This window comes from Lichtheimia ornata (assembly GCF_029851405.1).
Source record: "Lichtheimia ornata isolate CBS 291.66 chromosome Unknown scaffold00050, whole genome shotgun sequence".
Taxonomy (NCBI): Eukaryota; Fungi; Mucoromycota; class Mucoromycetes; order Mucorales; family Lichtheimiaceae; genus Lichtheimia; species Lichtheimia ornata.
Genome location: NW_026695370.1, coordinates 208,077 through 234,793, shown reverse-complemented (window position 1 = coordinate 234,793; position 26,717 = coordinate 208,077). Strand labels below are relative to the sequence as shown.

Below are 26,717 nucleotides of genomic sequence, written 5' to 3'. Positions count from 1 at the left end.
TCATCGCACACACAACACATTCTCTTTTTATCCCTCTTTCCCTTCCCCTATACCACCAGTAACTACTATGTGTATACCATCCATTCCACTTGTAAAGATTTCATTGTGCATGTTCATTGTGTGAATAATGATAAAATGGCTATTACAAGTCGAGAAGTAAATCAACTCCACCTGGTGCATGTTGGGCTGGTCGCACATCCTGCTGGTTTACCACATCAGTGGCATAAGGATTGGCTGTGGCAAGTGCGTTCATACCATTGAATGAATGTCTAAGACGGCATGTAGACGATAAGTATAGGCTCTCCATAGAAACATAGTCACCCACCCATTCAATACATACCTATTAGCTGCAAGGCTATTGTAGCCGAGGTCGTTTGGCAATGGTCCGGAATTAATGAGTTGTTGCTGTTGAGGCGGAAGTTGTTGTTGTTGTGGCGGTGGTTGCTGTTGCTGTTGTGGTTGTAATGGGGGTTGTGCTGTTACTGCTGGTTGTTGCTGTGCCATTGTTGGTGTAGATGGGAAAGGCTGAGAATAAGAGGATGGTCGTTGTAAAACAGGAGATGGCATCAGATAACGAGGTTTGTAACGGTGAATAAAGGTAGTTGGGCTCTTGTGGTATATGGATGCAAGAGTGGAGACATGCAACAATAATTCATCAAGGAATGCAGTGTCCATGTTGTCGCTTTCAGTCGAAATGGGAGGCTTTTCGGATAACACAATAGCTTTAGCTGCTGCAGGGTCCGTTGATAGCAATCGCCAATAAATGTATCCTCGATCTCGCAAATCAGGATTATCCACTTCCTCAGTAGCCCACTTGAGCACCTTGGGCACTAGCTCCTGACCAGCAGTGGGGCGTTTGATGAACAACTTCACGGTTGCTGTAAGTAATGCCAATTGAACCTGTACCATATACCATTAGTAGACGTTAATTATGTAATAGGTGGCACCTTACCTCTACAGGCTCCTCCAAAAAGGTGTAAAGGAAATCATCCAGCAATACATCCGAGTTCTCGATGCGATCAGCGTATTGTCCAATGATCCAAATCATTGCTGCCTTTGCTTCTGGTTCATCCAAATTATCCAGGTTCTCACATAGCGTTGCAATGATGCTCTCGTATTGATTTGGGTATTTGCGGAAAATGTCCTATTCAGAGATACCTTTAGCATGAAGACCAACAACACGTTGATGACTCAATCTTACCCGAATAACAACGATAGCTTCTTGAACCACGTAATTCACCTTGGTTTGGATCAATTCAAGGAGCGCTGAAATGCATCGCTCTGCAGCAGTCTCAATCTTGACGGCCAAACGACCAATGGAGCGCACAGCTTTACGTACAAAATCAACATCCACCTCAGCGGCATATCTAATGGATAATGAACCCTATTAGCGAATACGCTCTTTACCCATATAATTATCCCCATAGCACTTACTCTTTCAATTCGCTCAATACTTGATCAACGTTTTGTGGATTTGCCAGGCGGAAGATGATTTCAAGCTTAGCGAGTTTGACATAGATCGGGTCATTGTACTTGCAAAAGAACACCTTCATGTCGTTGCGCAATACTTCTGGTCGTCGTTGGATGACAAGCAAGATATTTCGAAGGGCAACGTATTGAACTTCAGGGCCTGACGAGAGTAAAGTGACGAGTGGTGGACTTAATTTGCGGCAAAAGGCGCTGACATCGGCTTCGTTGCGCATGTAATTCATCATATACATGATCACTTTGACGCATGTCAATACGACGGCTGAATTGGCATGTTGTAAACGAGGAGCAATACGTTCAGCAAGCATCTCTGCATCTCCCGGCTCTTGTGGCACATAGTACATCAACGCTTCCAAGATGTATGTTTGACCCCACCTAATCATTAAGCGTTAATCATCCTGTTCCATGCATTCTCATGCAATACCTACTCGTTGCATTCGTTCAATGCTGCTGCAAGTTTGCTGGCAATCGAATGATTCAATTTGAGCTGAATGTTGTCGGATCTTTCGGATATCTCTGTAAGTGCAACGACGGCATTGGCAACGACCTATTCATATACAATGTCAGCGCTTTAGATAATAGTGACCACCACCATCCTAACATACCGTGGGATTGGCGTCGGTAAGCAAGTCCCTCAACATGTCGATAAAATGCTCGCTCTCGACCAAGATGTTATCATACATGTAGAGCTTGCCAACACAAATAGCTGCTGTCTTCCGGACGTAAGGATCGCGATCTCTGAGACAATGTCGGAGGGGGTCAACAAGGATATCGACAATCTTCTCGACTTGAATATAGCCCATAGTACGAATAGCCAGAGCACGGATAAGTGGGTTGGGGTCTTCGACATCCTATCACAATGCACTACGTTGGAAACCACTTCCTTCCTATCGTTGCTATGTCGACACTACCTTGATGAACGTGGTCATCGCCATCATGGCCATGTCAGGCTTGCTTCTCGCATAGTTGATAAGGTACAGGTACACCATTTTCTTGATTTCAAGAATGGGAACGTTCATAACATTGAGGATATCAGGAAAGAGAGGTGACATGTCGTTTCCCATGGTCATGTTGGCAACGATTTTCTTCATCACTGTCTTCTTGCGCTGGTGCTTTGGATCGCGCTTGTCCGAGTTCAATTCGGCCCGTAGCTCTTGAATCTTGCCTGTAGAACGAATGTATATCAATATATAAAGATAGCTATGAATAGCTTAGACACCTACCTCTTTGAAAGTACTTTGCGTCTGACATGTTGAAGTATGGACGAAAAGGAAGGGAAAGGGACAAATGTGAGCAGGGTCAATAATGTCGGGCTAACAAAAATGCACGCTTGATGAAATGCCATCGGGTATCACACCTCGAGTTTCTTGCCCTTTGTTACTGTCAATTCGGTACCTTTCTATATCCCAGTATTCGTCACTTGCTTCATTCACTTCTCCAAGGAGACTAAGATGCATACCTCGCATGAATATGAGTATCTACAAGCATCATTTCATCTCGACGTTGGAGGACTACTACTCTTACTATTACAATTAACATCTGTACAACATGCAACACGCACGGACATTAAATCGCCAAAGAAGACGATCTTTTTCCCCTTCATTATTGCTGTCTAGTTCTTGTGTAAAGTCTCTCTCATCCATCTTAATTCATTCACCCACACACAAACACCGTATACTATCCTTCACATGGCTCCGCAATCTTGGTGCCACCATACTCAGAGGGTGACAGAGCTTAATCCTACCGTCTATGGAAACGAGTCGTACTACCACCCTTTACCCCATAAAAAAATCGATGAACAATCAAAAAGAACGCTATCCTTTTCTCTCTCTCTCTCTCTCTCTCTCTCTCTCTCTCTCTCTCCTTTCCTTTTTTCATTTTCAATTACATACACTTCTTCCGCATCTACTTTCCTTAATGGATAACATACGCACGCTTATCAAAAAGTCACCTGCTCCTGTCGTTATTCAGACCTTGCGGACCACGCTCACATTACCACCTGCTGTGGCGAATGGCTTGATCAATGATCTTACCAAGCCCAACAATGAACAAAAAAAGTGGATCAAAAACATCAACAACTCCTTTTGGAAAGGATCATTGATTGCTCAAGATATCAAATATCAAAGCGATGCTGATGCCATTCGCCGTTTACGAAGCGCAGATGTTGTCATTTTCGAAATCCATGGTGATGATAATGATCCTATCTTACTCAAGACAATTCGCATGCTAAACTTGATATACCTATAATGCAGGTGGTGGCTTTCGAACTGGACATGCGACCATGTATATGCCCATCTTCATCAAGTGGTTGAATGTGCTCAAAGAAAAGCATGGCCTTGATGCCATGATCATGTCGGTTGAGTATGGCAAGTATTTTTCGTTCACATGGCAATAGTAGACATGGGCAATGTTAACCCTTTATCATTTTCTTGTAGGTCTTGCACCAGCACATAAATATCCAGAGCCTGTATTGGAATGTGTTAAAGCATACAAGCATCTCACCGAAGATTTACGCGTACCAGCTTGGAAAGTGATCTTCTCAGGTGACTCAGCTGGTGGTGCTTTATGCTTGGAGACGCTGGTTCGAACGTATGCACCTGATTTGGCCGAGAACTTTGACGCTCAACGCACCAATTACAAGATTGACTTGCCAGCAGGAATGGTACTTGTAAGTCCTTTGGTGACTCCCGAAACGACATCTGCATCGTGGCAATCCAACGACAAGTATGATATGGTTGGCCAACAGCTTGCCAAGTTGGTGTTTAAGGAATACCTTGATTACCCCAATGTTGATCCCGACCAGTTACCTATCTTGCGTATTGCCCAAATCCAATCTGGCTTTTCTCGTTTTGCACCCAAGAACGCTCTTGTCTTTGTTGGTGAAAAAGAAGTGATGCGAGATGACATCATGAATCTTATTGATGTAGCAGAGCGCGATGGCCATGTCAAAGTGCGCACTTGCAAAGAGAATTATGCACACGACTGGTACTTGATCCGTGAAATCGTAAAGCAAAAGGACAAGCCTATGCTGGACATGTATGACGAGGTGTTTGCCGATTTTGCTGCATACGCTGTTGCTGAAGCTGCTACTGATAAGGAGAAACGACGAAAAAGCAAAATGATTTCGATGCATGTCGAGCCTACAAAGGATTTGCAAGCTGAGATCAATGATGCGGCTAGTAAAAGTGCAACAGCTTCTGACAAGGATGAAGCCGAGACCCCAACAACGCCTATCCCTGGTGACGATTCAAAGCCGGATGAAGCACCATCCACCAACACCAATATCCCCACACCCGTGCCTGCATCTGCTGAAGCAAACACTATCACCATCTGATGATTCCTACCTATATTTTATCCATTTTAGCCCTGTTTTAGTGTTCTTTGTCTACAATAGCCTATTTATTTACAAGCTAATGAAATGATTGTCAAACAATGAATAACATTTCCGTAACACGTGAAAAAGACAAGAAGAGGCGATAGCACCCTTGAAACAAAGACAACAGGTTTGCTGTTGTTGTTTCAACCAAGTATGTAGCTCTGTTACCAAAGCAGTATCAGGATCAACAATAGCCATCAACGGTGTAATGATAGGTCTACAAATCAATCATGCTGATGGTGGCAAAGCGATACACATAATAAATTCTGGATAGGCTAATTAGGGTGGCACCAATGGGGAGGGGAGATTGGATATGTTGTTGACATTCACATAGGTATGCAAGGCACTTATCAATGCTGTCTTTCTTTGTGTGAAGTAAAAATTTTAGTTGTATGTATGGCTCAACGTTAAGGAACAAAAAGAACGGGTAATAGGACGATCAGATAAATCGCTGACCCAAAAGCTATCCACATGCTCACGCGTGTGTCCCCCTTTTACCCTTTGTAGATTATACAATCAATCAGCAAACCCCTTACTGTTGTTGTCGCCATCAACATCAATTACCACGCTCACGATAAATTACCTTTTGAACCAGCATTATGCAAGGCATATGCCCGAATGACCCATTGCAGTAGGATGATGGTGATGGTGATGGTGGGAAGAGAATGACTATAATCATGCAGCTGTCTCGGGTGGCACATACGGACGTCATTGATGAGGCGTTTTGCGGAGAATCTCTTATGGTCAAGTACTCATTTGTTATTGTTGGTCCTGTGCCCCGTGCACGCACTCATTGTTTGAGAATAGGTCATGCGACATGTGCAGTGATGGGGTGTGTACATTGTTAGAAGATAATTGCCAAGACCATTGTTGTTCCTGAATATTGCAATATCCATTGTGCAGTAACGAATGAATGTTCTCGGTGCAACATGATGCTTCAATTTAGGGTATGTGTTGGGCTAGTAACAAGCAAAGACAAATGCATAAGCTGACTTTGATGCATGAATTAAGGCAATTATACAATGATAGGAAAGGGAACTACTTAGAAGGGCAGATGATATGATAAGAAGAAGGTAGGCGGGTGTGAGCGGCAAAGAAGGATAATGGATAAATGAGAAGAATGGAGTCCCCCCAACCACAATGTCGGATAAATACTGCTCTCGTCGATCCCCTTTTTCCTTTTCTCTTTTGCTCTTCATTTCCTGCTTAGGGGGAACGTGTAAACGATCGAACAAGTGGCTGACAAACTATATATTTCGTCACTCATACAACATTACTATTATTACTATTACTACAGCCCTTAACCCCTTCTTATTGCATCCTTATCCCAAATACCATCCCCCACATTCGCTACTCTCTTTCTGTGCGAGTGAGTGAGTGAGTGAGAGTGTATACCATCATCAACCACCGCCACCTCTTTTACGTACTACAACAGCATATCTATATTACACCGCTCTCCGCCTAATGTTTCGACAACAGATTTCCAATCTCTCCCGATTCACATCGTCGACCCTAAAGTATGCCGCATCGAGCACGACGAGCTTTTTTGTTCCGTCGTCATGGTCCCTACAGGATCCCGGGGTGCCATCGCAACAGTTGATTGAGTTCTGGATAGCGGACACTCAACGAGGGCTGGTATGCACGTGTGAGATGGATCCATTTATGGTTAACTGACAATTATACGATCCCATATATAACACAGGATGCCTTACTCAATGATCAATTCGACCTTGCCCATGATATCTTTGCACAGCATTGCGCCGTATCTCCATTCCATGCCATTGGTTACGCATTGATGACCTATGTTGAAGCCATGTTGGCCTTTGATGCCGAGAAGATTCAGGAAGCAACCCATCGAATAGCCGCTGCGGAGAATGTAGCTCGTCAACTAGGCAAGCGTGTGCGTGGTAGTGGTAGCAACAATACCGTTGTTGCCGGGTGGCGGTCATCCAACAAGGAGAAACAGGCATCAACAACACCCATTCATCATGCATCATCCACCTTCGATCCCAATCAATCCATATCAATATCATTTGCCTCAACTACAAATGAAGAAGAGGAGGTCGTAGAGGATGATGATTCTTCGACACAAAAGAGTACCAGCAGTGGAAGTAGTACAGGCACAGTGATGACAGCACCTGAAGAACCCACTGAGGAAGAAGAACATCATCATCATCAGCATCAGCATCCTATGATGGATCAACCTTTACCCCAAACCAACAATGGTTGTTCAAAGGAGTATCGACGTTCAGTGGATCTTTTGTGCGAGTTGATTGAAGTCAATTGTATGCTTATGTCGGCCACAGTTCAATTCCTTGGCAGCAGTTGGATCGAATACATGAAAGCAACTTATCGACTACGCAAGTCGTACAAGATGTATGAGCATCTTTTTGAAGAGTTGGTCGGCCAAAAGACGAGTGATTATGCAAATACGTTAAGAAAGCAGCGACGTTCAACACCGCTATCGAGCACCTGCAATCAATTCAAACGTGAAAATGCTCATGTCAACAAACGATTCAGCTTTTTTGCTCTCCCAACACGTAAGCCAAGCATGGATCAATTACGCCACTCTTCGTTTCGGCGTCGATCGCTTTCCTCCTCCCCTCTTGATGAGAATACGGATCCAGCATCACGTAATGATAGGAGTAGTGCTCTTGAAAGTGGTGTCTTTTTTGGGATCGGTTTATTCAGTCTTATCTTTTCTTTACTACCACCTCGAGGTATAGTGAAATCACCTTGGATGAAACATTTAAGAGACTAAGAGGAGTGTTATGTGTAGTGAACAGGATACTCAACACGCTTGGTTTCCATTCATCACGCCCTTTTGCATTGCATGTATTACAACGATCCTATGAAAGCCGTGGCCTTTATTCATCACTCAGCGCATTGACCTTGCTCATCTATTATACCAACCTTACGTTGTTCATTCACCCACGCCTATTCCCATCATCTATCAGCCCTGAGACTGCAAGAAGCATGCTGAACGACATGAAAACGAGATACCCTAATAATAAGATTTGGGAGTTACTAGAAGGCAAACTCTGCAAGATGGAAGGGATGCCACGACGAGGAGTTGAAATTTTACGTGATTCAAGGCGACGACGTATGGATGGATCTGGTAAACCTGTACGGAGTGAAGATTGCTTTGCTATCAGTGATCTTGCACAGCTTCAAGCACTTGCAGTATACGAGATGGGATGGTAGGTGAGCAAATTTCTGTTTTTACAGGATGCGCGCAAGATAAAAAGGGGGGGTTCAGGATCATGAGCTGATGTGATATACGTATCCATGCAGGGGTCAGATTTTTCTGGGCGATTACTTTCAAGCATCAGAGACGTTTTTCAGACTCGAAAGCATCAACAATTGGTCTCGTGCATTTTATCATTACATTGCCACCTGCTGCATGTTTGCCAATGAACAATACGATAAGGCTGGAATGGAGTTTCATCAAATTCCTGGAATCCTTGAACGCAAGCGACAGCTGGGAGGTCGTTTATTACCCAATGAGGCATTTGCAGAGCGTAAGATCCGTCGTTGGAAGGAAAAGGCACAAAAGGTGGCTGCCGAGACATTACAGCATCCATGGATGACTCAACAACAAGTCAAGGAGCGTTATTCTTTGCTGGATGGCGATATTCTTAAACAAGTGGTTGTTGTCAATCCTTTATGGGAGCTTATTTACCTATGGAATGGCATACCTCAATTGACAAAAGAGATGCAATGCAACATGAAGGAGCGCCTTGAACGATGCATTGAACAACAACCCAGTATCTCGGACATTGCCATCTTACATCTTTTGCTTGGGGTTGTGTGCAAAGAATTGGATGAGCACAAGAAAGCTGAAGAATGTTTCAAGCTAGTGATTGGTCTCGATACCCAAGTACAAGAGGATCGATGGGCTGTGCCATACGCCATGTATGAATTAGCCGCACTTGGATGTTTTCAGTTGCAATACGAACATGACAACACCATCAAGTTGAGTGAACTACGTGCATTGGTGAAGAATGCAGAGCAATATTTTAGCCAACAACGACGATCCACGTCGGCGTCAACAGCCGATTCTGCCGCATCCCTAGAGGAAACCTATGTTACAGAGGATACGCATGATTGGGATAGCCGATTGCATGTTCGGTGTCAGCTCTTGTTAGAAAAGTTAGACGAGTGTAGGTTTACTGTATAGCTTTGTTTTTTCTTGTGTGTAGTAATTCAAGATGAGTAAAAGCCGTTGCCATGGGAAATATGCTTGCCTTGTGTTACCATGGGGATTTCAAATAAAAGGGGTTGCATGAATGATTGGATACCCCACTTTTTTTTCTCTTTCATTCCCACAGTGTAAACCTCCCTCAACAAAATGACCAATAAAGTGTACGTCGTTGGTGTTGGCATGACCAAGTTCATCAAGCCACGCGGTCAAGTGGATTATCCAGGTACACATACCCCATCTACGAAATCGATCAACAGGCGTGTGAAGCTAACAGGGAAAATGTAACACATTAGAGCTGGGCTTGGAAGCTGCCATCAAGGCATTAAACGATTCAGGCTTAACGTATGACGATGTCAAGTTTGCAGCCGTGGGATATGTATACGGTGATAGTGCCTATGGAGAACGCACTTTATACCAACTTGGAATGACTCAAATTCCTATCATCAATGTCAACAACAATTGCTCGACTGGTTCAACTGCTCTTTTACAAGCTCGTAATGCTGTCAAGTATGGCATGGTCGATTGCGCTATGGCCCTTGGATTTGAACGTATGGAACCCGGTCCATTGAAGGGCAAATACACAGATCGCACACCAGCCATGGGTAAACATTGCTTATATCCGGCTAATCAGCTTTGACGGCTAATCCTTGTTGTTACATACAACCTTAATAGATCACGTTACCCAATTAATGAAAGATCAAATCCCATACGAAGGAAAGGCACCACGCAATCCCCAAATCTTTGGCAATGCTGGTATTGAGTACATTCGTCGTTATGGTGCGCACCCTGATCACCTGGCAAAGATTGCCGAAAAGAACCATCGCCACAGGTACGAAGATTCAAGGCTATCATGTATTCACAAACGTCTCACACATTCTTACATGTGACAAGTGCGAACAATCCTTATTCCCAATTCCGTGACATTTACACCCTTGATCAAATCAAACAATCTCCCAATATCTATGGCCCCTTGACCAAGTTGCAATGTTGCCCAACGGTAAGCATTTGGCATAATTCATATGGGGTGGTTCCAGCATTGCATAATCCAACTCTAATTTGATTTTTCAGTCCGATGGTGCAGCTTGCGCTATTGTATGTAACGAGGAATTTGCAAAGAAGCATGGATTGATGGATCAAGCTGTCGAGATTTGTGCACAAGAAATGGCTACCGATTCACCTCGTTTACTTTCTACCGATCCTATTGAATGGGTGGGATCTGACATGACACGTCGTGCTGCCTCGACAGCTTTCAGCAATGCTGGTATCACACCCAAGGATGTACAAGTGGTCGAATTGCATGATTGTTTCTCAGCAAACGAGGTATGATACAAATGACCCCTATGATGATGAATGAACAAGTAGCTGACTATGGGTGGCTATAGCTGGTAACATACGATGCACTTGGATTGTGTGCCAAAGGAGAAGCTCATAAACTTATCGACAGCGGTGATACCACCTATGGTGGTAAATACGTAATCAACCCATCGGGTGGTTTAATCTCCAAGGGTCATCCTCTTGGTGCTACTGGTTTGGCACAATGCACAGGTACGTGGATGGTATAAATAAAAGCGATGCATGAATGTGGTCAATGCTGACAATGCAAGTGTCACAGAGCTGACTTGGCAGTTGCGTGGATGGGCCGGCAATCGACAAGTGCCTAATGTCAAGTATGCCCTTCAGCACAATGTGGGTTTGGGCGGTGCAGTTGTTGTCAGCATCTACAAGAAGGCGAACAATAACAAGCCCACGCCAAAGACGGCATACAACCCCGTAAGTGTTTGATTACTGTAATCATACACATAAATGAGTGTACTCATATTCGTTGATTAGGCTGTGGAAGCACGCTCCCCCACAAAGCAAGATTACGAAAAGGCTGCATCCAAACACCGTGCCGATTACTTGGAAGCCAAGCTGTAATCATAATCCAAAAATCTATGCAACCCATATGTCTGAATCATAGCGACATGTTGTTTTTTGCAAAATATACATAACCTTTTCCACACGAATCCAGAAATCCAAGCTTTTTATGAGTAGTAAATTCAATTAATAGGAATAACAAGTGAATGAGTTAAATTAAGTCTAATGTACAATATCATCATACGCGAGCATTTAGAGCTCTTTGGAGTTGCTGGTTGCTTCAAGGACTTTTTGTTCCCTAGGTTTCCACCGGTCTTGTTGAATTAGCTCTTCATCCTCTTTGCGTTGAGCATCAATGGCCACATAAGCTTGTGTCAGGGCGCGCTCGGTGAACGATAATTCACGGATATGGTTGGTATCTTTGATGCACGATGATTGAAAATCCCAATCTTGGCCTTCAGCATAGTGTGAAAAGGATAGATAGAGATCAGGCCACTTGTTCTTATCTCTCAGCAGACCCCCGTTCCACCATAGCGGTTGACGATCGACGCCTAGATGAAGTTGGTTGCCGCATACCATAGAGCCCTCTGGTTGATCATCAAGGCTGCCAATCACCGCACCATAAGACTTGATGAATGCATAAGGTGTTTGTACCATTTCAAACCCGATCCAGAACGACTATGTATAGAAAGGATCAATGAGTCCAAGTAGATCTTTTTTTATCATGCAAGTAACCTTGATACTTACTTCTTTGTCGCCGTGCATGTGTTTATAAGTCACTTGATCCCGTTCACGGAAGTCATTCATCTTGCAAGTTGCCAACAGACCCAACAACGCTCGTTTCTTATCAATGACCACGACGCCGGATTCTTGTTCATGGGCTGAGAGGAGTCGCCACCATCGAGTTTCACGCACAAAGGAGCTCATGGTTGGTAAAAATGATGCCAACCAATTTCGACCCACATCCCAGTTGGCAAAGAGAGTTCGATCATAAAAGAACAGAGCTCCAGTCTTACGATAGCCAGCATCATCAAATAGCGTGTCCGGTTTCTTGAAAAAGAAGGTATCTGCATCCATAAGAATCACCTCTTGGAAGCTGCTTGCGAGAATGGCATAAGGTTTAAGTGCCCATCCACCGAATTTGGTAAATTGGTCATTGATGCGATCCACCACAGCCACAGTATGCACATTCTCAAACTCGGTCTCGAGATAAAGCTTGCGTGTGGGTGTCAAGTCGCCATCACGGATATAAAACACTTGAATAGGCAATTGGGATTTGAGCACTTGACGAATGGCACGGATGGTTGTGGCAGCATATTGAAATTGATGGTTGCCGATGCAAATCACGATACCACGTGATGATGTGGCATTGGTCAAATGAAATGCGTTGTTGTAGAAAGGTCGTAACCATGGATACAGAGTCTTCTCTAGTCGTCGATATAGCGACCAAGCGTCCTTGTATTGTGGATCAGATTCCAGATCAATGTCTCCTTTGGCGATCAATGGATCAAAGTATTGGAAGAGAGCCTTGAAGACACGTTGCTGATACGTTAAAGACTTGAAATCCGGCATTGTTTCTGGTGCTGTCAAAAGATCTGCCACAATGGATTGACCAACCAATGCTGTTTGCATCGTATGCATATCGGCCTCTGATGTACAGGATACAATTGAATGAATAAAGAGCAACGTGTATCATTCGAATCAATATTACCTGTCCATGGTTTGATAGGCACAGGGACTGCAATATCATGTGTAAACCTGAGATGTTCCATACCATCGTCATCCGCATGGATCACTACAAGAGGATGCTTAGATCCAACCACACGTCAATGAAGCAAAGGTATATACGTTACCTGGTTCTATGACGGTTCGTTTACTTTGAATGTGGTCTTCTTGTCTTGCCATGTGTTCATTGCCGTTGTCAACATGTAGTAGATCGGGAGCTGATCGCTGTTCAACTTTGCTGTAAGCTGGAATGTAAGGCTGTTGTGACCATAGCAATAAAAGGCATAGGGCGAGTAATGTCAAAGGTGCTATTCGTATCAAACGGGATTTTGGCATAGAAGAGTAAAGTTGAATGGATTGAAAGAGAACAAGGAACGGGGTGTGCCTTGATGAAGGTTGAAATTTACTGCTTTGCGTAACGTGGGCGAGCCACCCCCATTGTTGTGTTACCAATGCTGGCATGGCCCAGACCACATTGTCCCCATTGGCCATTCTATCCCCCAAACCAGCATTGTTTGTCAATATCCAGTGGATAAGGTCCATAGTCATTATTCGTGTTTCATTGATGCAAACATCATCCCCTATTCACTTTATCTACGGTCATTGTCTTCTTTCCCCGTTCTTTGTTCATCATGTCAAATGGCTGTACATGCACGACCTCCATTTGTAATGTAGTACAAGAAGCATGTCTTCCGTATGGCTATTTTGGCTTTGAATGTTACATACAACACAAAGCCAAGGTGTATCGAACAATATCACAATAGTCTCACTTGAACCGATTTGCTGGTTTATGGCTAGATGCTGTCATGTTCAATTAAGTATCTCGGTCATATTCGCAATTTCCTCAAAACAGAAGTTCCAGAAAAACTGAGAAGACTAATACGTAAACAATGCTTCTTTTAATAACGCAATGTGAGTAAAAACCCGATGTAACCACAATTAAGCTGTGTGTGTGAGAGAGCAACTCAAAGCACACCAACATACATCATCTTCTTGATGGCTGGTTGCTGCTACTACTGTAATTGAACCATGTATAGTAATACAAACATTGATATCTCAATAACCAATGTTTTGCCTTGGTTGGCAGCTACGTCGTCGGAATAGTGTAGCGGTTTCCTCATATTTGCAACGGCCATGATAAGCATTGTGTGTGCACTACTACATGCACTCCGCCATGACAATTGGAGTTCCACAAATGTAAGCATGTCCAATGTCTTTGTAGGGAAAGATTACCAATGCTGACATTTGCATGCATGCATTATCTCACAGAAATTTGTAAGTGGTGATGCATGGCTATTCTATTTGCATCAAGTCAACAAACATGGCAATGGGCGGGCCCTTATTGGTAGTCTCCGAGAGGTGTGCCTTATGCTTGTTCCCCTGGGTAAAGACACAATGATGATTGGAAATTGACACGTTGCTTATCAAAGCATGCTACCTCATCAACCGATCCAATATTCACCCCTTCCCTAAGATCACAATAATTGTTCCACTCAATACCGATATCACCTAAATGCAACCAATATCCCTATAATGAAGTAAAATTGCTGACCGATTCTCAAGGTTTATTGTCAACATCGTATTCACACCTTGCTCTCGGAAAGCTGTTTCACCTACATCATCTGCTTTCAATCTCAACGACTTTATTTATTTGCTTAACGCAGTATAGATGGACTCACTACATCTAATAAGCGACCGAAGGTATCATTATGATGTTGCCTTTCATGTGATGATGTAATGGATGATCCTCTACCGTTTTTGCAACAGCAACAATATGATTAGTGCCTCCAAGTAGTTATCAGCTTTTATACCATTTTAAGGCAGATCTCATTGGTATAGGATACCTTAATGGCTATGTTGCTTTATGATCCCCTTCCAAAAGCTCCAAGTGGTTAAGAGAAAGACCAATCTTTTGTAGATACATTGACGCTGGTGTAGCATTTGAGTTTCCAGTACGCTCCCAAGACTGTTCCATTCATATAACATAGTTACGTGCAGAGCACAAAGTAAGTGGCCGAGAATGGTAAATGAAATGCTATTATTTATGTGTAGAAACATCATATGATACATTAGCTATCAACGAGCTATAGTGCTAATTGCAAGGATTAACTTGAATCTAGTTGCATGGATTTGGCGGGTGGGTGGAGGACGAGGTAAGTCACAGGCGGACAACTGCGTCGGGAGCTCCTTCCCTCTCACTCTCTTTCTCTCTCAGCGTACCATTACTTTTCCTTCCTCTCCAACATAAAATATCACAATGAGGTATGTAGTTACATAGATCTGCACTGAGTAGTACGTGTATTGATGCGTATATCATAGCACAAGCGGCAAGCCCAAATCAGAAATGACGGAGGAGGAGCTTCGTAAAATGGAAGAGGTCGAATTCAACACTGGCCCATTGTCTGTTCTTCAACAATCCGTCAAAAACAACAATCAGATCCTCATCAGCTGTCGCAACAACCACAAGATGCTTGCTCGCGTCAAAGCATTCGATCGCCACTGCAATATGGTTCTTGAAAACGTCAAAGAGGTATGAGATCGCGCAAGAGCAATATTGCGTGTCCAGAGCCTAACAACGGGAACGTCTATCATAGATGTGGACTGAGACTCCAAGAACTGGCAAGGGATCCAAGGCTAAGCCTGTGAACAAGGATCGTTTTGTGAGCAAGATGTTTTTGCGTGGTGATTCAGTTGTTCTTGGTAAGTAAGGATGAGGAAGGCAAAAAGATGTGAAAATATGTATATTGACTTGGAATATCTATCTAGTGTTGCGCAATACTGTGTAGATGAGGAAGGGAAAAGAATTATACAATACAATTTGCATATCAAACTATTTCTCTAAGGAACAATCTTCTTATTATTATTCTTGTGGTTGGGTCCATGCAAGTGTAGGGCTTATCGCGTCTGTATCTGTTGATCCAAAGTAACTATGACGTCGTTCGCGACTTGAAGAAGGTGGTGAATTAGTAGGGACATAGCTGTGAACGACATTGCTTGTCGAAAGTGATATGGGAAAGGAAGGTCGTCGTCCATGCAACGGGGAACTGGGTGGGGCTGAAGTGGATGATTCACCAATGCTGGCTAAGCCGGTATCTTGTGCTGGTGGTGATTTTGGTATCATGGTATATGCATTTTCTTTGCCTTTGGATTTGTTGTTGCCACTGCTACTGCCTGTTTTACGCGACTGGCTCTTGTGATGATTCTTACGATGATGAGCACTCTTCCAATTCTCGACTTCAAGATGATAATACGTGAGACCATCGGCTAGTCCGTAGGGATTAGATTGTGGATCCTATCATTGTCAAACGTAATTAGAGAATATAGCAAGTTTGGACATCCATCTTTGTATCATACCGAAGTGACTGTAAGCTCCGTGATAGACGTAATTCGAGCTACCATCCATTCACGGTGTTGCATTTGTTGTTCGATCGTATCAGATGGCTTCAAAAAGTAGTGTGGTGCATTAATGTTGAAAGCTGCCCATGGTTTCCCGGTCGAATTACGCGTTGGAAGGAACAAAGCAACATCCCCCACTTGAAAGCTATTATTCATGCATTAGCCATATCTTTCCAGGTGGGCTACCAGTCTCTTTTACTTACTTGCGAAATGCAATCTTGTCACGACTGCTGCTTGAAAGTTTGCTGTATTTCTCTACATCCACCATGTATCATCATTAGTACATCGAATCACATACTCCATTGGATTTGTACTCACCTTTATATTCACGCTTCCAACGACGACTCATATCATGAGCTTCCTTCACCTTTTCTCGTATGCGGTTCACAAATTTCACTGGGTCGAAGCCCTTGGATGCTTGAAGCACGTTGTTCCACACAGCCATGTCGTCGTCTTGGTCCGATACAATGATCCGTTTTGTGATTGCCATGGCTTCTTCCTCGTCAATAGAGAGTTGCAATTGATGGGTAAGCTCATAAAAGATGTCTTTGCGATATCCTTCAAGCTTCTCCGCCATATGTGTTGTGATAAGCCGTAGCTCCTTGTATTCATCATCCAGGCGATGCATATCCGCTGCCAGCTGCTCGTATTCATGATCAAGATCCGCCAATTGCTAATCATGGATAGCATTCGCATTAGATAAAAGAGCCAACAATCAAATGAACAATGAGCACTTACATTCTCTAGGCCAGTTTGATTCGAAGCTGCAGCCTCCATGCATGCTTTCAAGTTATCGAGCAGCGATGAAATATCCATTTCATTAGGCATACGGCCGTACAATGACACCAGATCCACCAATGCCACCTGGACTTCCTTTTGTTCACGCAGAGCCTATACATTCATTGTCAATGACACCGATGTCGTTATGTACCTAATACTCCTTGCTCACCTTTTCCAAAGCTTCTTGCTTGCTCATCCAATCATTCTCAGCGCGACTAACCATATCCCTTGCTTTAGCCAGTTGTTGCTTGATATTATCACGCGCTTGCTCAGTGTTATCCAGCTCTTGTAGCCGATTCTCAGTCTAACCATGCGTCAGCATTTTATATCATGTGTGATAACCCAACCTCCACAAATCACATACCTCTTCCTTATAGCTGGCGTATTCTTTCTTTAACTGATCCAATTCCTGTGCAACGCTCGATTGTTCATCAACCGATGTCCTGCTCTTGTTGACAAGCTCCTTAATCTCCATGTCCTTCTTTTCCAGCTCCTTTTGGTGGGCTTTTCTCTCATTGTCGATAACAGCTTCAAGCTCTTGTATCTATATCGATGCGGCTTAGTACGATAAGAACCCAAGATATAGGTTTGGTGTTTACCTTCGCTTTGTAGTCATCTTCAATGCTTGCCACTCGCATGTCAGCCAAATCGTCCTTAACTTGTGCCTCCTTGAGGAGCTAAAAAGAGAGTATATCTATCAGCATGAAAAAAGTAACGATCCAATAAATGACATACGCTGCGACGATTGTACTCGTAAGTTTGTCGTTCCTCTTCCAGCAATTGCTCCAGCTCCTGGATTTGCAGCTTGAAATCTTCCCTTTCATTCTCCCACTTTATAAACACATATACATGAGTATTCCTTCTTCATCTCCTATGCATAATACATACCATTTCTTGCTCTGTGTGCATCTGTTTTTGGAGATCGGTGATATACTGTTCTTGCTCTTTCACAGTCTCTTGAAGCTGTCCCACGTCACGATTGGATGCTTCGTCAACCAAAGAATACTGAGATGATGTTCCTGATGATGGAGTTCCCGTTGCATTGCCTGTATCTTTGCTCTTGGTTGCCGATTCAATGCGATAGCTGTTCTGTAACGCTTTTTCCAGTGATGCAATGCGTGCTTCATAATTCTACGGGAGGCATAATCAGATCATCTCTTGCATGTGTCACAAACTTTAATGGTATTACCTTGAGTCGTTCTTCTGCATGCTCTAGTGCTCTCGATTTTTGCTGCAACTCGATTTGGCTTGCATTGAAGGACATGAGGACCTTTTCTTTTGAAAACTTGTCGGATGGCTCACTCGTAAGACGTGATTCTGTTACACTGCTGGAAAAGACTACATCCCATTGTCAGGGTTTTGTACATTTGAACAAGTACAATAATACAAGAGTAGTACTTACATGATGTTTCTACAGCCTTGAGAAACTCGGCCTTGAGACCATCCAGCTCTTGTGACATGGTATGAAGTAGATCAATGAACCTCTCGCTCCCACCAAAGACTCCGGATTCTTGAAGTTGAGATCTATGGATGCTCACTATAAGTGTATGCTCCTCTTCCCTCATTTCCCCCATATACAAACCTAGCTGAACGAGATGATGTGGATTCTTCAAGTGATTGCTTTCCAATCTTTGGAGAAGATGGGGATGTTCGACGTCTGTTCTTGATATCTAGGCGCGGTGATCCAGGCTGAGTTGGTGATGCTGCATAATATTGGCCAAGTATCCGAACAAAATCTGACACATGCAAGTAAGGATCACATATTCCATCAATTCTTGAGCTTCCTGCTTGTACTTACCAATGACATCGCTGCGACTAATTTCAGGTCGATCGCTCTCGAGGTGGACCGTGGATATCTCACAATGCGGGGTGGTATCATTTTCAACTACTAGGATGATTTCGAGTGAGATAACAGCATCCACAGTGAACAATAATAACCACAATTTCACTTACTTGAAACCTTGAATGGCAACATCCCAATGTATTTACGCAAGAATCGGTCTCGTCGTTTTTGCTCCTTTGTGCGATAGCTTGCCAAGAGGTCTGCTGTGGCGTTTGCATTCTCCAAGAGGATCTACAATGATGATGAGTAACAACACATCAACTGTTGCAGCATTTTTATCACGCTTACCGTTGAGTATTCTCTCCGACGTGCCATTTCTAATAGTAGGTATGCCTAAACGATCATGTAAGGTTGGTTGCAATGCCAATGTAATTGCTCGGCCCTGAATTACTTACATAAGCATAGATCACTTCCTCAGCTACCTCCAAGCTCCTTCCACCATTCGTGCGCTTGTAATCAGCCTTCCACTTTCGTATTGATTCCACGTAAGACATGACGCTGGCAATATCGCTTTGCAAATCGGATACTCGGTGCATATACTCGAGGAAGCGAACAACACTTTGCCGTTTTGCACCAATCAAATCAGCAGCTTTACGTCGAATACGCTTCTCATAGGTGATTATCTTTGGTATTTCCTCATTGATATACATGACTGCCAAGTCGTAAATCATCTTAAATTGATCTCGTGCCTCCGTTGAAGGTGTTGTGGATGAAGAAAACGATGATGATGATAAAGCAACTGAATCATTGATGTCGGGAATTTGATTGGTGAGTGATGTGATGGGTATATTGATGAGGCGTGAGACTTTGGTGAAAACACGGCTGACATTGCGATTGATCTGATCACTGAGAAAGTGTGCCTTCTCTTGTACTCCTTGGATATCAGAGACGCCTGAGTCAAGTGATAAGGGGTCTTGATTATCGGTGATTTGTTGCTGCAATTCATTCGCATGGTGATGTAGCATGCTGGCACCCGATCGAAGTTCTTGTAATTCATGCTCAAGTGTTGTACAGAATTCACGTGATCGATTCTTTGATGTTTCAAGCTCTTCCATATCCAAATAATCCATCAACGTCTGTTGTGATCGAGATTCACCAAGCGCTTGCAGGATGGCTGGATGTATGCGGATGCTTTTCAGGATGCGTATGTTCATATCAGCTGCATCGGTCAATGTTGATTGTTTGGTGAGATCTTTTTGAACACCTGAAGAGAGTGAAGAGACGCTTTCCTCTGCGATCGTATTGTGTGACCTGAGATTCGTCATTGCTACGTTCAGTGCCATCCATTGCTTCTTTTGCTCCTCAACCACCCTTTGCGCAAGCCGAGTATGAATGACGATAACCTCTATCAGGCTCTAAAATAACAATGGCGTTATGATAAGGAAGGATGACGTTTATCTTCTTCTTACTCACCTGAGCACACGTGTCAAAATGTGAGAATAGACTCAAGTAGAGTTTGCAAGTGTAACCAAGATCATTGCTTTGCACATCTTTGATTGTCTCCAATACAGAACGTGAAGCGGCATCTACATTGAAATGAAGGTGTGAGCAACGGGATGTTATCATACACATACAAAAAGAGAAGAAGAGGAATTACCATCAAAACAACGGATCTCTGGCTCGAGTCTTGGCGTTCCTTCGTCGATAAGCTTCAACATTTGCTCTTCAGAAGCTGACAGATATTCTCGATCGTATACAAAGACAATGTATTCCTCCTAATTTGTATTGTAAGCGCTCGTCAAAGAAACCATAGCCATAACAACACTCACTCACTCACTCACGCTCTCATTCACTTACTTGTCCTGAAGCTGTCGTCACCTCCTTGACATTCGTTTCTTTGACTTGTGTTCCAAAGCTTGTCATGAGAATCTGACGCTCGATTTCGATGCCGGTGCATTGCCGCACTTTGCTTTTGAAAGCATCAAGACTATAAGGAGAGCATTAGCTAGAGTGCTTTGACAATAAAGGACGTTGACGCTGCGGCGAAAAAGAGGTTACCTGTCTATAATGTCGGTATTGTCCCATGACACCTGACAGCCTGTTTCGGAACGATACAGTTGCATGGCGATCGTAATGTCGTTGAGATGCGGGACAGTGTGTGTGAATGGGCGTGTGTGTGCGGTGAAAGTGTAGAGACGAGAATAAAAGAGGATGAAGCTTCACAACTTGGCGCATGACGATGATGATATCCCCGACCAAGGTTTGCCAGTTCCTTTTATGGACAATGCTTTGGGTGTGAGTCTCTTGAGAGGTCAGTCATGTTGCATAAACGAGCAGGTGTTGCATCAAATGTTCTCATTCAGCTTACACGTTTGTTTCACGCTTCTTTTGTATTCTTTCTTTTTGATCTTCTCATTATGCTTCATTGTCTTCTTCCTCCCCCTACTACTACGTCGCTTGGATACTATGTATCTAGTATAGCTGCCTTCTCAATAAACTACGTAAGCCATGGTTCACACGTATGTCATCCTTAGCCAACATAGATGTTACCATTAATGTGGTGGTGGTGATTCAATCTTATGAAATTACACTTCTTGAGATCTTGCTGACGGAGAAGAGGAGATTTTAAAGAATACGAAGATGGGAGATGAGGATGGATATAATACGAATAGACCAAGCCTTGGGTGCGATTTTCATAAGGATCTACGGAGCCCTGGCTATGCTGCGTTGGTGATCCATCTTGTTAATATGGGACGGTGTATCGAATCGGCGGTTGCCATAGGCAACCATGGATGGTGTCTTTGTACTGCCAAACAAAATGATGCTTACCTTTAGAGGTTTGATAACTGAAATGAGACCACAAATTTAGACTGCTTTGACAGAGTAAGGATCCAGCAACCTGACATGTGGATGTGTGCTCCACGCAGCCCACCAATGCTTGTTGTAAAACACCTTCCGGATCCATAGTCGTACTCTGCCATTGATTTCCTTCCTTCACGTTCAGTAGCCATCTAATCATTGCTCAATGCAAGCCACAACGTAATACATCTTGTAACAACATCGAGTTATCCCACATGCTATGGATGGATTACCCTTGCAACATCCACTCAAAGCAATACCGAAATCTTACTAGACCCCTTTTGCTTCGTTCATTTGCTGAACAAGCATCCACTATTACAAAAAGTAAGATGGCGAGGCTTGGAAGAGATAAGATCTCTGCACGTTTTTTTACTCGTATCACGTAAATTGCTTCTCGCATTTGGACAAGGCTTAACCATGTCGCTGTCACCGCCAAGTTCGGTAAATCGAGCGTGTCACAGGATAAAGAAGGAGAAAGTAAAAAGCTACCACCTCCGTCAACAACACAGGAACGCGTCAATCTTTCTTCATGTGATACGCTGTCGAGGATACACGCACGCTGTAATGTCATCATCCTTGCTTTTCACCTCTGTTCCTCCTCCTCCCTCTTGTGTAAATTTCCTTTATCATTCGCACCTTTATTCCGTACTCAGCGTTCTTCATCCTTTGCGGACCTTTACAATTGACAACCAAATGCTGTGATGTCGAATGGAAGTTACAAGCGATTAAGTCGAATCATACTATTAGCGTTGCAGAATGCTTGTCCACGTTTAATTACACGAGCACAGTGGTTCGTGCACTCAATTATACTTTATAAAGTAAGACACACTTGTCTCCGCTTCATTGTTTTATGTCTTACCATGCGCATCACAGGCTACATTTTCACTTTTTGCTCTCAAGAAGTACACCACAATGTACTTAATTGGTATTTTTACATGCTGTATTTACATCCAATGATGAAATAGGTTCCAAAAGCATCCACATCTATCCACCTGATGCTACAAGGCACCAATCAAACGTGATGAGAGGGAAGCGGGATTGAAACCAAATATCGTTATAAGGCGCTTTGTTTATCAGTTGGGGCTTTTTTCTTCTTTACTCCTCCCCACCGCCCTTTGCAATGTAGATACGATCGCTCGTTCAAGCCAACCAACTACGACAAGCGCCCTATTACCACAAACGAACATTCTTATCACGAACACCAGTTCCCGGTCAAGTGAACTACCACCACAAATCGATTATTCCAGCAGAGCACTGTGAGGTGGATTATCCATACATACAAGTGATGAGGGGAAGGTATTTGGATATTCCACCAGCGAAATGAAAGCAGCCAACACATTAGCTCCGGCAATGGCCTGGCTGCCTCCTGGCTATGAATTAGTGCATCTAGCTAAAGGAGGGGAATGGTGAGGCAAACCTTCACGTTGGTCATTCCTGTGAGTACACAAGACTTTGTAGATTTGTGGAAACCAATTGCCTCTTAGTTGAAGTCAATGAATAAAGAACCATCTTTTATAATAACATCTGCTAAAGTGAGCTCGTTTGATTGGTCAAGTCCCTCTCTTTTCTCCAAAGCTATCTACCCAAACCTCATCTTATCTCAACATGTAATAGCGTAATAAAAGTTACGTGATTAACAGAATGTATGCAAATGCATTGTTTGGGATGGAGAAGTACATGTATGTATACAATCAGATCATTGAAAATCTTCTATTCTCGATCATTTACATGCTCGTCGTCTATTTGCTCCATATGTTGCGTGCTATCATTGGTGGGCCTGTCGCCGAGACATGCGTGCTTCCCGTGCACGGATCGAATCTTCAAAGAACTTTATCAGAGCTGCTTCGTCTCCTCGATCGGCTATCTCTCGGTATCGTCGAAAATGCTCTTCGCTAACCACCTTCTTGTATCCCACGTCAAAATCTCTTATGTGTTGGTCAATCTGTTTCTTCTCTGCTAATTGACGATCCATGCGCCGTTCCAATCGTACAAGTTCTTCAATAAGGCGGTCCCTTTTGGCCTGGATTTCTGCCATTCGTGCTAGGTATTCCTCAGGAGTTGCATCCGGGTGAATGGCAAAGGTGGCAAAGGTGGTTTTATGTGTCATAGTCGTAGTGGTAATAACCCGTAGTGGAATAAAGTCAGCCAAATCGTTTGATCCAATGTAAAGACATTCTGCAATGATCAAAGTCGCCTCATTAATCATACAATGCAATCTTCAAGTTTCACAATGTGGGTGGTGGTAGCGGTGGTTGCAATCTCTAAGAGATGAACATCATCATCATTGCTAACAATCTTGCACGATGATTAAACAGCTTGTGTTCATGTTCTAGTCTTCAATGTTGGAATCTTTATAGTAAGACGAACAAAGAAACTTGAAGCTTGCATCTCGATTTGGGTATAGATCTTGGTTGCTTAAGAATAGGGACAATCAATATGTATGTAATTTGCTGTGGGCAATGTTAACAATGAAACGATGGCTGGATCGGTGATTGAAGTAAATTACTCCAATGGCTGTGGGTGGGTGGGATTATCGTGATTACGGCACCCAAGCAGCTGCCTACTATAATCTATAGGCAGCCTTTGAGAGAAAGAGAACCTTGGTAGAAGACATCAACCTCTATCCATTAACTAAGAAGGTAGGTTGGAAAGCTATGTTGGCATGCCAACATTGTAGGCGGCCAAAACTTAAAATTACTAAGAGATTTGGGTGTGGCAACCTTTACATTTTCAGATGCAAATCATTGTATGTAAGCAGCTCTTGATTGCCAATATTGATCGGCGGATAGCAAACAATGATTACTGTTTCCAGATTAGCTGTTACGCTGTTTTTTACTTGATTGCGCGCACCGAGCTCGTGGATGATGCGAGCTCCGATCATTCCTTTTCTTCCTTGTGAAACAGCAACTATGAATCGGAGGAGGAGTTAAATGATCGTATATGGGATGTGGAGACGGAGAGCCGATCGTTTTGTCCTCCGTAAATGAACTTTATTATGAACGAGTGATACATCTTTGTGATTCTTTTGCAAGGCAAATTGGAATAGCATTGTATTGAAGGGTGAGAGATCATCTATGAGCTATGATAAATCCAGGTACCAGGTAAAAGGTGGTTCTTTTTTGCCTCCGTTTTCCACTAATAAAGTACCTGAACACGCTTTGGCGCGCCGCTAGTCCACTTCCGCTGGTCCGCGCTGGTAAATGAAACCATTTGTTATATGAAAATCACAATAGAGAAAACAGCGACCATCCTATCCTCACTACTATAGCAGCTGGTTGCTTTCCAGTGTACATGATGTGTTAGTGGGATGCATGGCGCATTGGTCAATCTATAAATGGTGGTAATGCTCAAGTGCCGAGATTTGGGTCAAAGGGAGCATGAGCCGCATGCGAAATATGGGAAGCACCGTGGTACATCCATTTACACATTATTAAGCGCAAAGCCTATAATAAGATCTGTCAATAGTAAAGACCTCGATTTTTTTGGACGGGATCCCTTTTCGCCTCTTTCTTTTTTGTATCTTCAAAACACACGTCGTTTATTCACTTTCCAGCAATGGGCAACAATCACAGTGCCAACAAAAGCAAAGCGATCGATAAGCAAATCAAACGAGATCAGAAACGGCTCAATCGCGAAGTCAAGATTCTATTGCTCGGTAACTATGACAGCTTTGGCGCGTTTATTATCTCATCAGCTAATCTATATGACTCAATATCAGGTGCCGGCGATTCGGGCAAATCCACAGTACTAAAACAAATGCGCCTAATCCACGCATCCGGATTTTCAGCAGCTGAACGAGAAGCCTTTCGTATGGTGATTTTCGGCAATATCGTAGCAGCTATGCAATCGCTGCTCGAGTCGATGACTGAAATGCAATTAACGCTTCAAAACCAAGCCAACTGGGTAACTTGCATTAAAAAGACTTGCTGAGGAGTCATATTGTATACTGACACGTGCTATCCTGTCCCCCTTGAAATCATGATAGCCATACATTTCACTCTTTGAAAACCTACCCATCCTAAGACAAGGCATGCCATATCCCCAGGAATATTTACAACCATTGAAATCTTTATGGGCGGATGAGGGTATCCAGGATACGTTTAGACGTGGCAACACATTTGCGCTTTCGGATAATGTACAATTGTAAGACGAGATACAGTGACACATTGATAACATCGGATGATGATGACTGATGCAAGTGTTATCCCGCAGCTTTTACGACCACATTGATCGCGTCTTCAGGCCCGACTATAGCCCGACAGATCAAGACATCATTCAATGTCGCATAAAAACCACAGGTAAGGACGAGGCGGATGTTCAATATACAAAGTTGGGTATGCCAAGCTAAATCATCATGCTACTAAGGTATTGTCGAGACGACCTTTCGAAATGGCCCCATCATTTATCGCATGTGTGACGTGGGTGGTCAACGAAGTGAACGCAAAAAATGGATACATTGCTTTGAGAACGTGGCATCCGTATTGTTTGTGGTAGCTGTTAGTGGATACGATTGCTGTTTAGTGGAGGATCGTGATTCTGTAAGTAAACAAGTGTGAATTTCTCATGGGGTGGTGGGTGACAAGGAAAAAGACTTCATTTCTCACCTTGAAATCTCTTTCAGAATCAGGTACAAATGCAAATGGGATATAAAAGGAAAGAGCGGAATACTCACCGAATGTATCTCCAAAGATGTACGAAGCCCTCATGCTATTTGACCAGATATGCAATTCGCAATGGTTTACCAACACATCCATGATCCTGTTTTTAAACAAGGTTGATATTTTCAAAAAGAAGATTCGTCGCTCACCTATCAAGCATTATTTTCCTGATTACTCAGGTAACCCCAAGAATATGATGATGCATACATGCATGATTCCTCGTTTATTAACATGTGCTTGTTATTGTAGGTCCGTCAAAGAGTTACGAGCATGCCATTGACTATTTCCGTAAAAGGTTCGAGCTGCTTAATCGAAATACCAAGAAGCAAATCTACGTGCATTACACAGTGGCCACTGATACCCAGCTCTTGGGCCATGTGATGAACTCTGTATCTGACAGCATTCTCCATGAAAACGTTCAAACACTTTTATTATAGAAGCTACTACTCCTACAATCATATACAACAAACCCACAACACACGCTCACCCACCACCATACATACATACAACATCCCATTGTATTCATTGCATCAATCTAATAATCGCACCTACGCACAGCATACCCCCTTTCCTATCCAAACTCACTCTTGT

The 26,717-nt window shown here is 43.2% G+C and overlaps 9 protein-coding genes across 9 annotated transcripts; 5 read left to right on the top strand and 4 right to left on the bottom strand.

Annotated features, from left to right (window-relative positions):
• Window positions 1-142: 142 nt before the first annotated feature.
• Window positions 143-2,739, bottom strand: O0I10_009043 (uncharacterized protein; the record flags this gene model as incomplete). Its single annotated transcript, XM_058489041.1, has 9 exons — window positions 143-269; window positions 341-900; window positions 953-1,144; window positions 1,202-1,367; window positions 1,435-1,863; window positions 1,917-2,035; window positions 2,094-2,339; window positions 2,400-2,653; window positions 2,712-2,739. The coding sequence occupies 9 exons, from the start codon at window positions 2,737-2,739 to the stop codon at window positions 143-145; spliced, it is 2,121 nt and encodes a 706-aa protein (XP_058340267.1).
• A 666-nt stretch (window positions 2,740-3,405) lies between these two features.
• Window positions 3,406-4,822, top strand: O0I10_009042 (uncharacterized protein; the record flags this gene model as incomplete). Its single annotated transcript, XM_058489040.1, has 3 exons — window positions 3,406-3,673; window positions 3,741-3,854; window positions 3,924-4,822. 3 exons carry the CDS (start codon window positions 3,406-3,408, stop codon window positions 4,820-4,822), a joined length of 1,281 nt encoding a protein of 426 aa, XP_058340266.1.
• Window positions 4,823-6,328: 1,506 nt separating this feature from the next.
• O0I10_009041 (uncharacterized protein) lies at window positions 6,329-9,044 on the top strand (the record flags this gene model as incomplete). Its single annotated transcript, XM_058489039.1, has 4 exons — window positions 6,329-6,499; window positions 6,567-7,584; window positions 7,644-8,064; window positions 8,159-9,044. 4 exons carry the CDS (start codon window positions 6,329-6,331, stop codon window positions 9,042-9,044), a joined length of 2,496 nt encoding a protein of 831 aa, XP_058340265.1.
• Window positions 9,045-9,215: 171 nt separating this feature from the next.
• O0I10_009040 (uncharacterized protein) lies at window positions 9,216-10,985 on the top strand (the record flags this gene model as incomplete). The annotated part of the gene is made up of 8 exons (XM_058489038.1): window positions 9,216-9,291; window positions 9,362-9,670; window positions 9,741-9,897; window positions 9,960-10,065; window positions 10,137-10,388; window positions 10,451-10,613; window positions 10,681-10,838; window positions 10,899-10,985. The coding sequence occupies 8 exons, from the start codon at window positions 9,216-9,218 to the stop codon at window positions 10,983-10,985; spliced, it is 1,308 nt and encodes a 435-aa protein (XP_058340264.1).
• Window positions 10,986-11,177: 192 nt separating this feature from the next.
• O0I10_009039 (uncharacterized protein) lies at window positions 11,178-13,142 on the bottom strand (the record flags this gene model as incomplete). Its single annotated transcript, XM_058489037.1, has 4 exons — window positions 11,178-11,603; window positions 11,673-12,574; window positions 12,637-12,720; window positions 12,779-13,142. The coding sequence occupies 4 exons, from the start codon at window positions 13,140-13,142 to the stop codon at window positions 11,178-11,180; spliced, it is 1,776 nt and encodes a 591-aa protein (XP_058340263.1).
• A 1,765-nt stretch (window positions 13,143-14,907) lies between these two features.
• Window positions 14,908-15,436, top strand: O0I10_009038 (small nuclear ribonucleoprotein Sm D2; the record flags this gene model as incomplete). The annotated part of the gene is made up of 4 exons (XM_058489036.1): window positions 14,908-14,912; window positions 14,970-15,180; window positions 15,245-15,350; window positions 15,417-15,436. 4 exons carry the CDS (start codon window positions 14,908-14,910, stop codon window positions 15,434-15,436), a joined length of 342 nt encoding a protein of 113 aa, XP_058340262.1.
• A 74-nt stretch (window positions 15,437-15,510) lies between these two features.
• On the bottom strand, window positions 15,511-20,732 carry O0I10_009037 (uncharacterized protein; the record flags this gene model as incomplete). The annotated part of the gene is made up of 21 exons (XM_058489035.1): window positions 15,511-15,942; window positions 16,005-16,191; window positions 16,250-16,301; window positions 16,365-16,719; window positions 16,785-16,937; window positions 16,996-17,130; window positions 17,191-17,370; window positions 17,426-17,503; window positions 17,562-17,657; window positions 17,715-17,957; window positions 18,016-18,164; window positions 18,229-18,350; window positions 18,409-18,562; window positions 18,625-18,711; window positions 18,780-18,900; window positions 18,958-19,002; window positions 19,065-20,024; window positions 20,083-20,195; window positions 20,267-20,384; window positions 20,467-20,596; window positions 20,668-20,732. The coding sequence occupies 21 exons, from the start codon at window positions 20,730-20,732 to the stop codon at window positions 15,511-15,513; spliced, it is 3,975 nt and encodes a 1,324-aa protein (XP_058340261.1).
• A 2,501-nt stretch (window positions 20,733-23,233) lies between these two features.
• Window positions 23,234-23,575, bottom strand: O0I10_009036 (uncharacterized protein; the record flags this gene model as incomplete). The annotated part of the gene is made up of 1 exon (XM_058489034.1): window positions 23,234-23,575. One exon carries the CDS (start codon window positions 23,573-23,575, stop codon window positions 23,234-23,236), a length of 342 nt encoding a protein of 113 aa, XP_058340260.1.
• Window positions 23,576-25,023: 1,448 nt separating this feature from the next.
• O0I10_009035 (uncharacterized protein) lies at window positions 25,024-26,563 on the top strand (the record flags this gene model as incomplete). Its single annotated transcript, XM_058489033.1, has 7 exons — window positions 25,024-25,123; window positions 25,187-25,371; window positions 25,454-25,611; window positions 25,681-25,766; window positions 25,834-26,006; window positions 26,158-26,305; window positions 26,376-26,563. 7 exons carry the CDS (start codon window positions 25,024-25,026, stop codon window positions 26,561-26,563), a joined length of 1,038 nt encoding a protein of 345 aa, XP_058340259.1.
• Window positions 26,564-26,717: the final 154 nt, after the last annotated feature.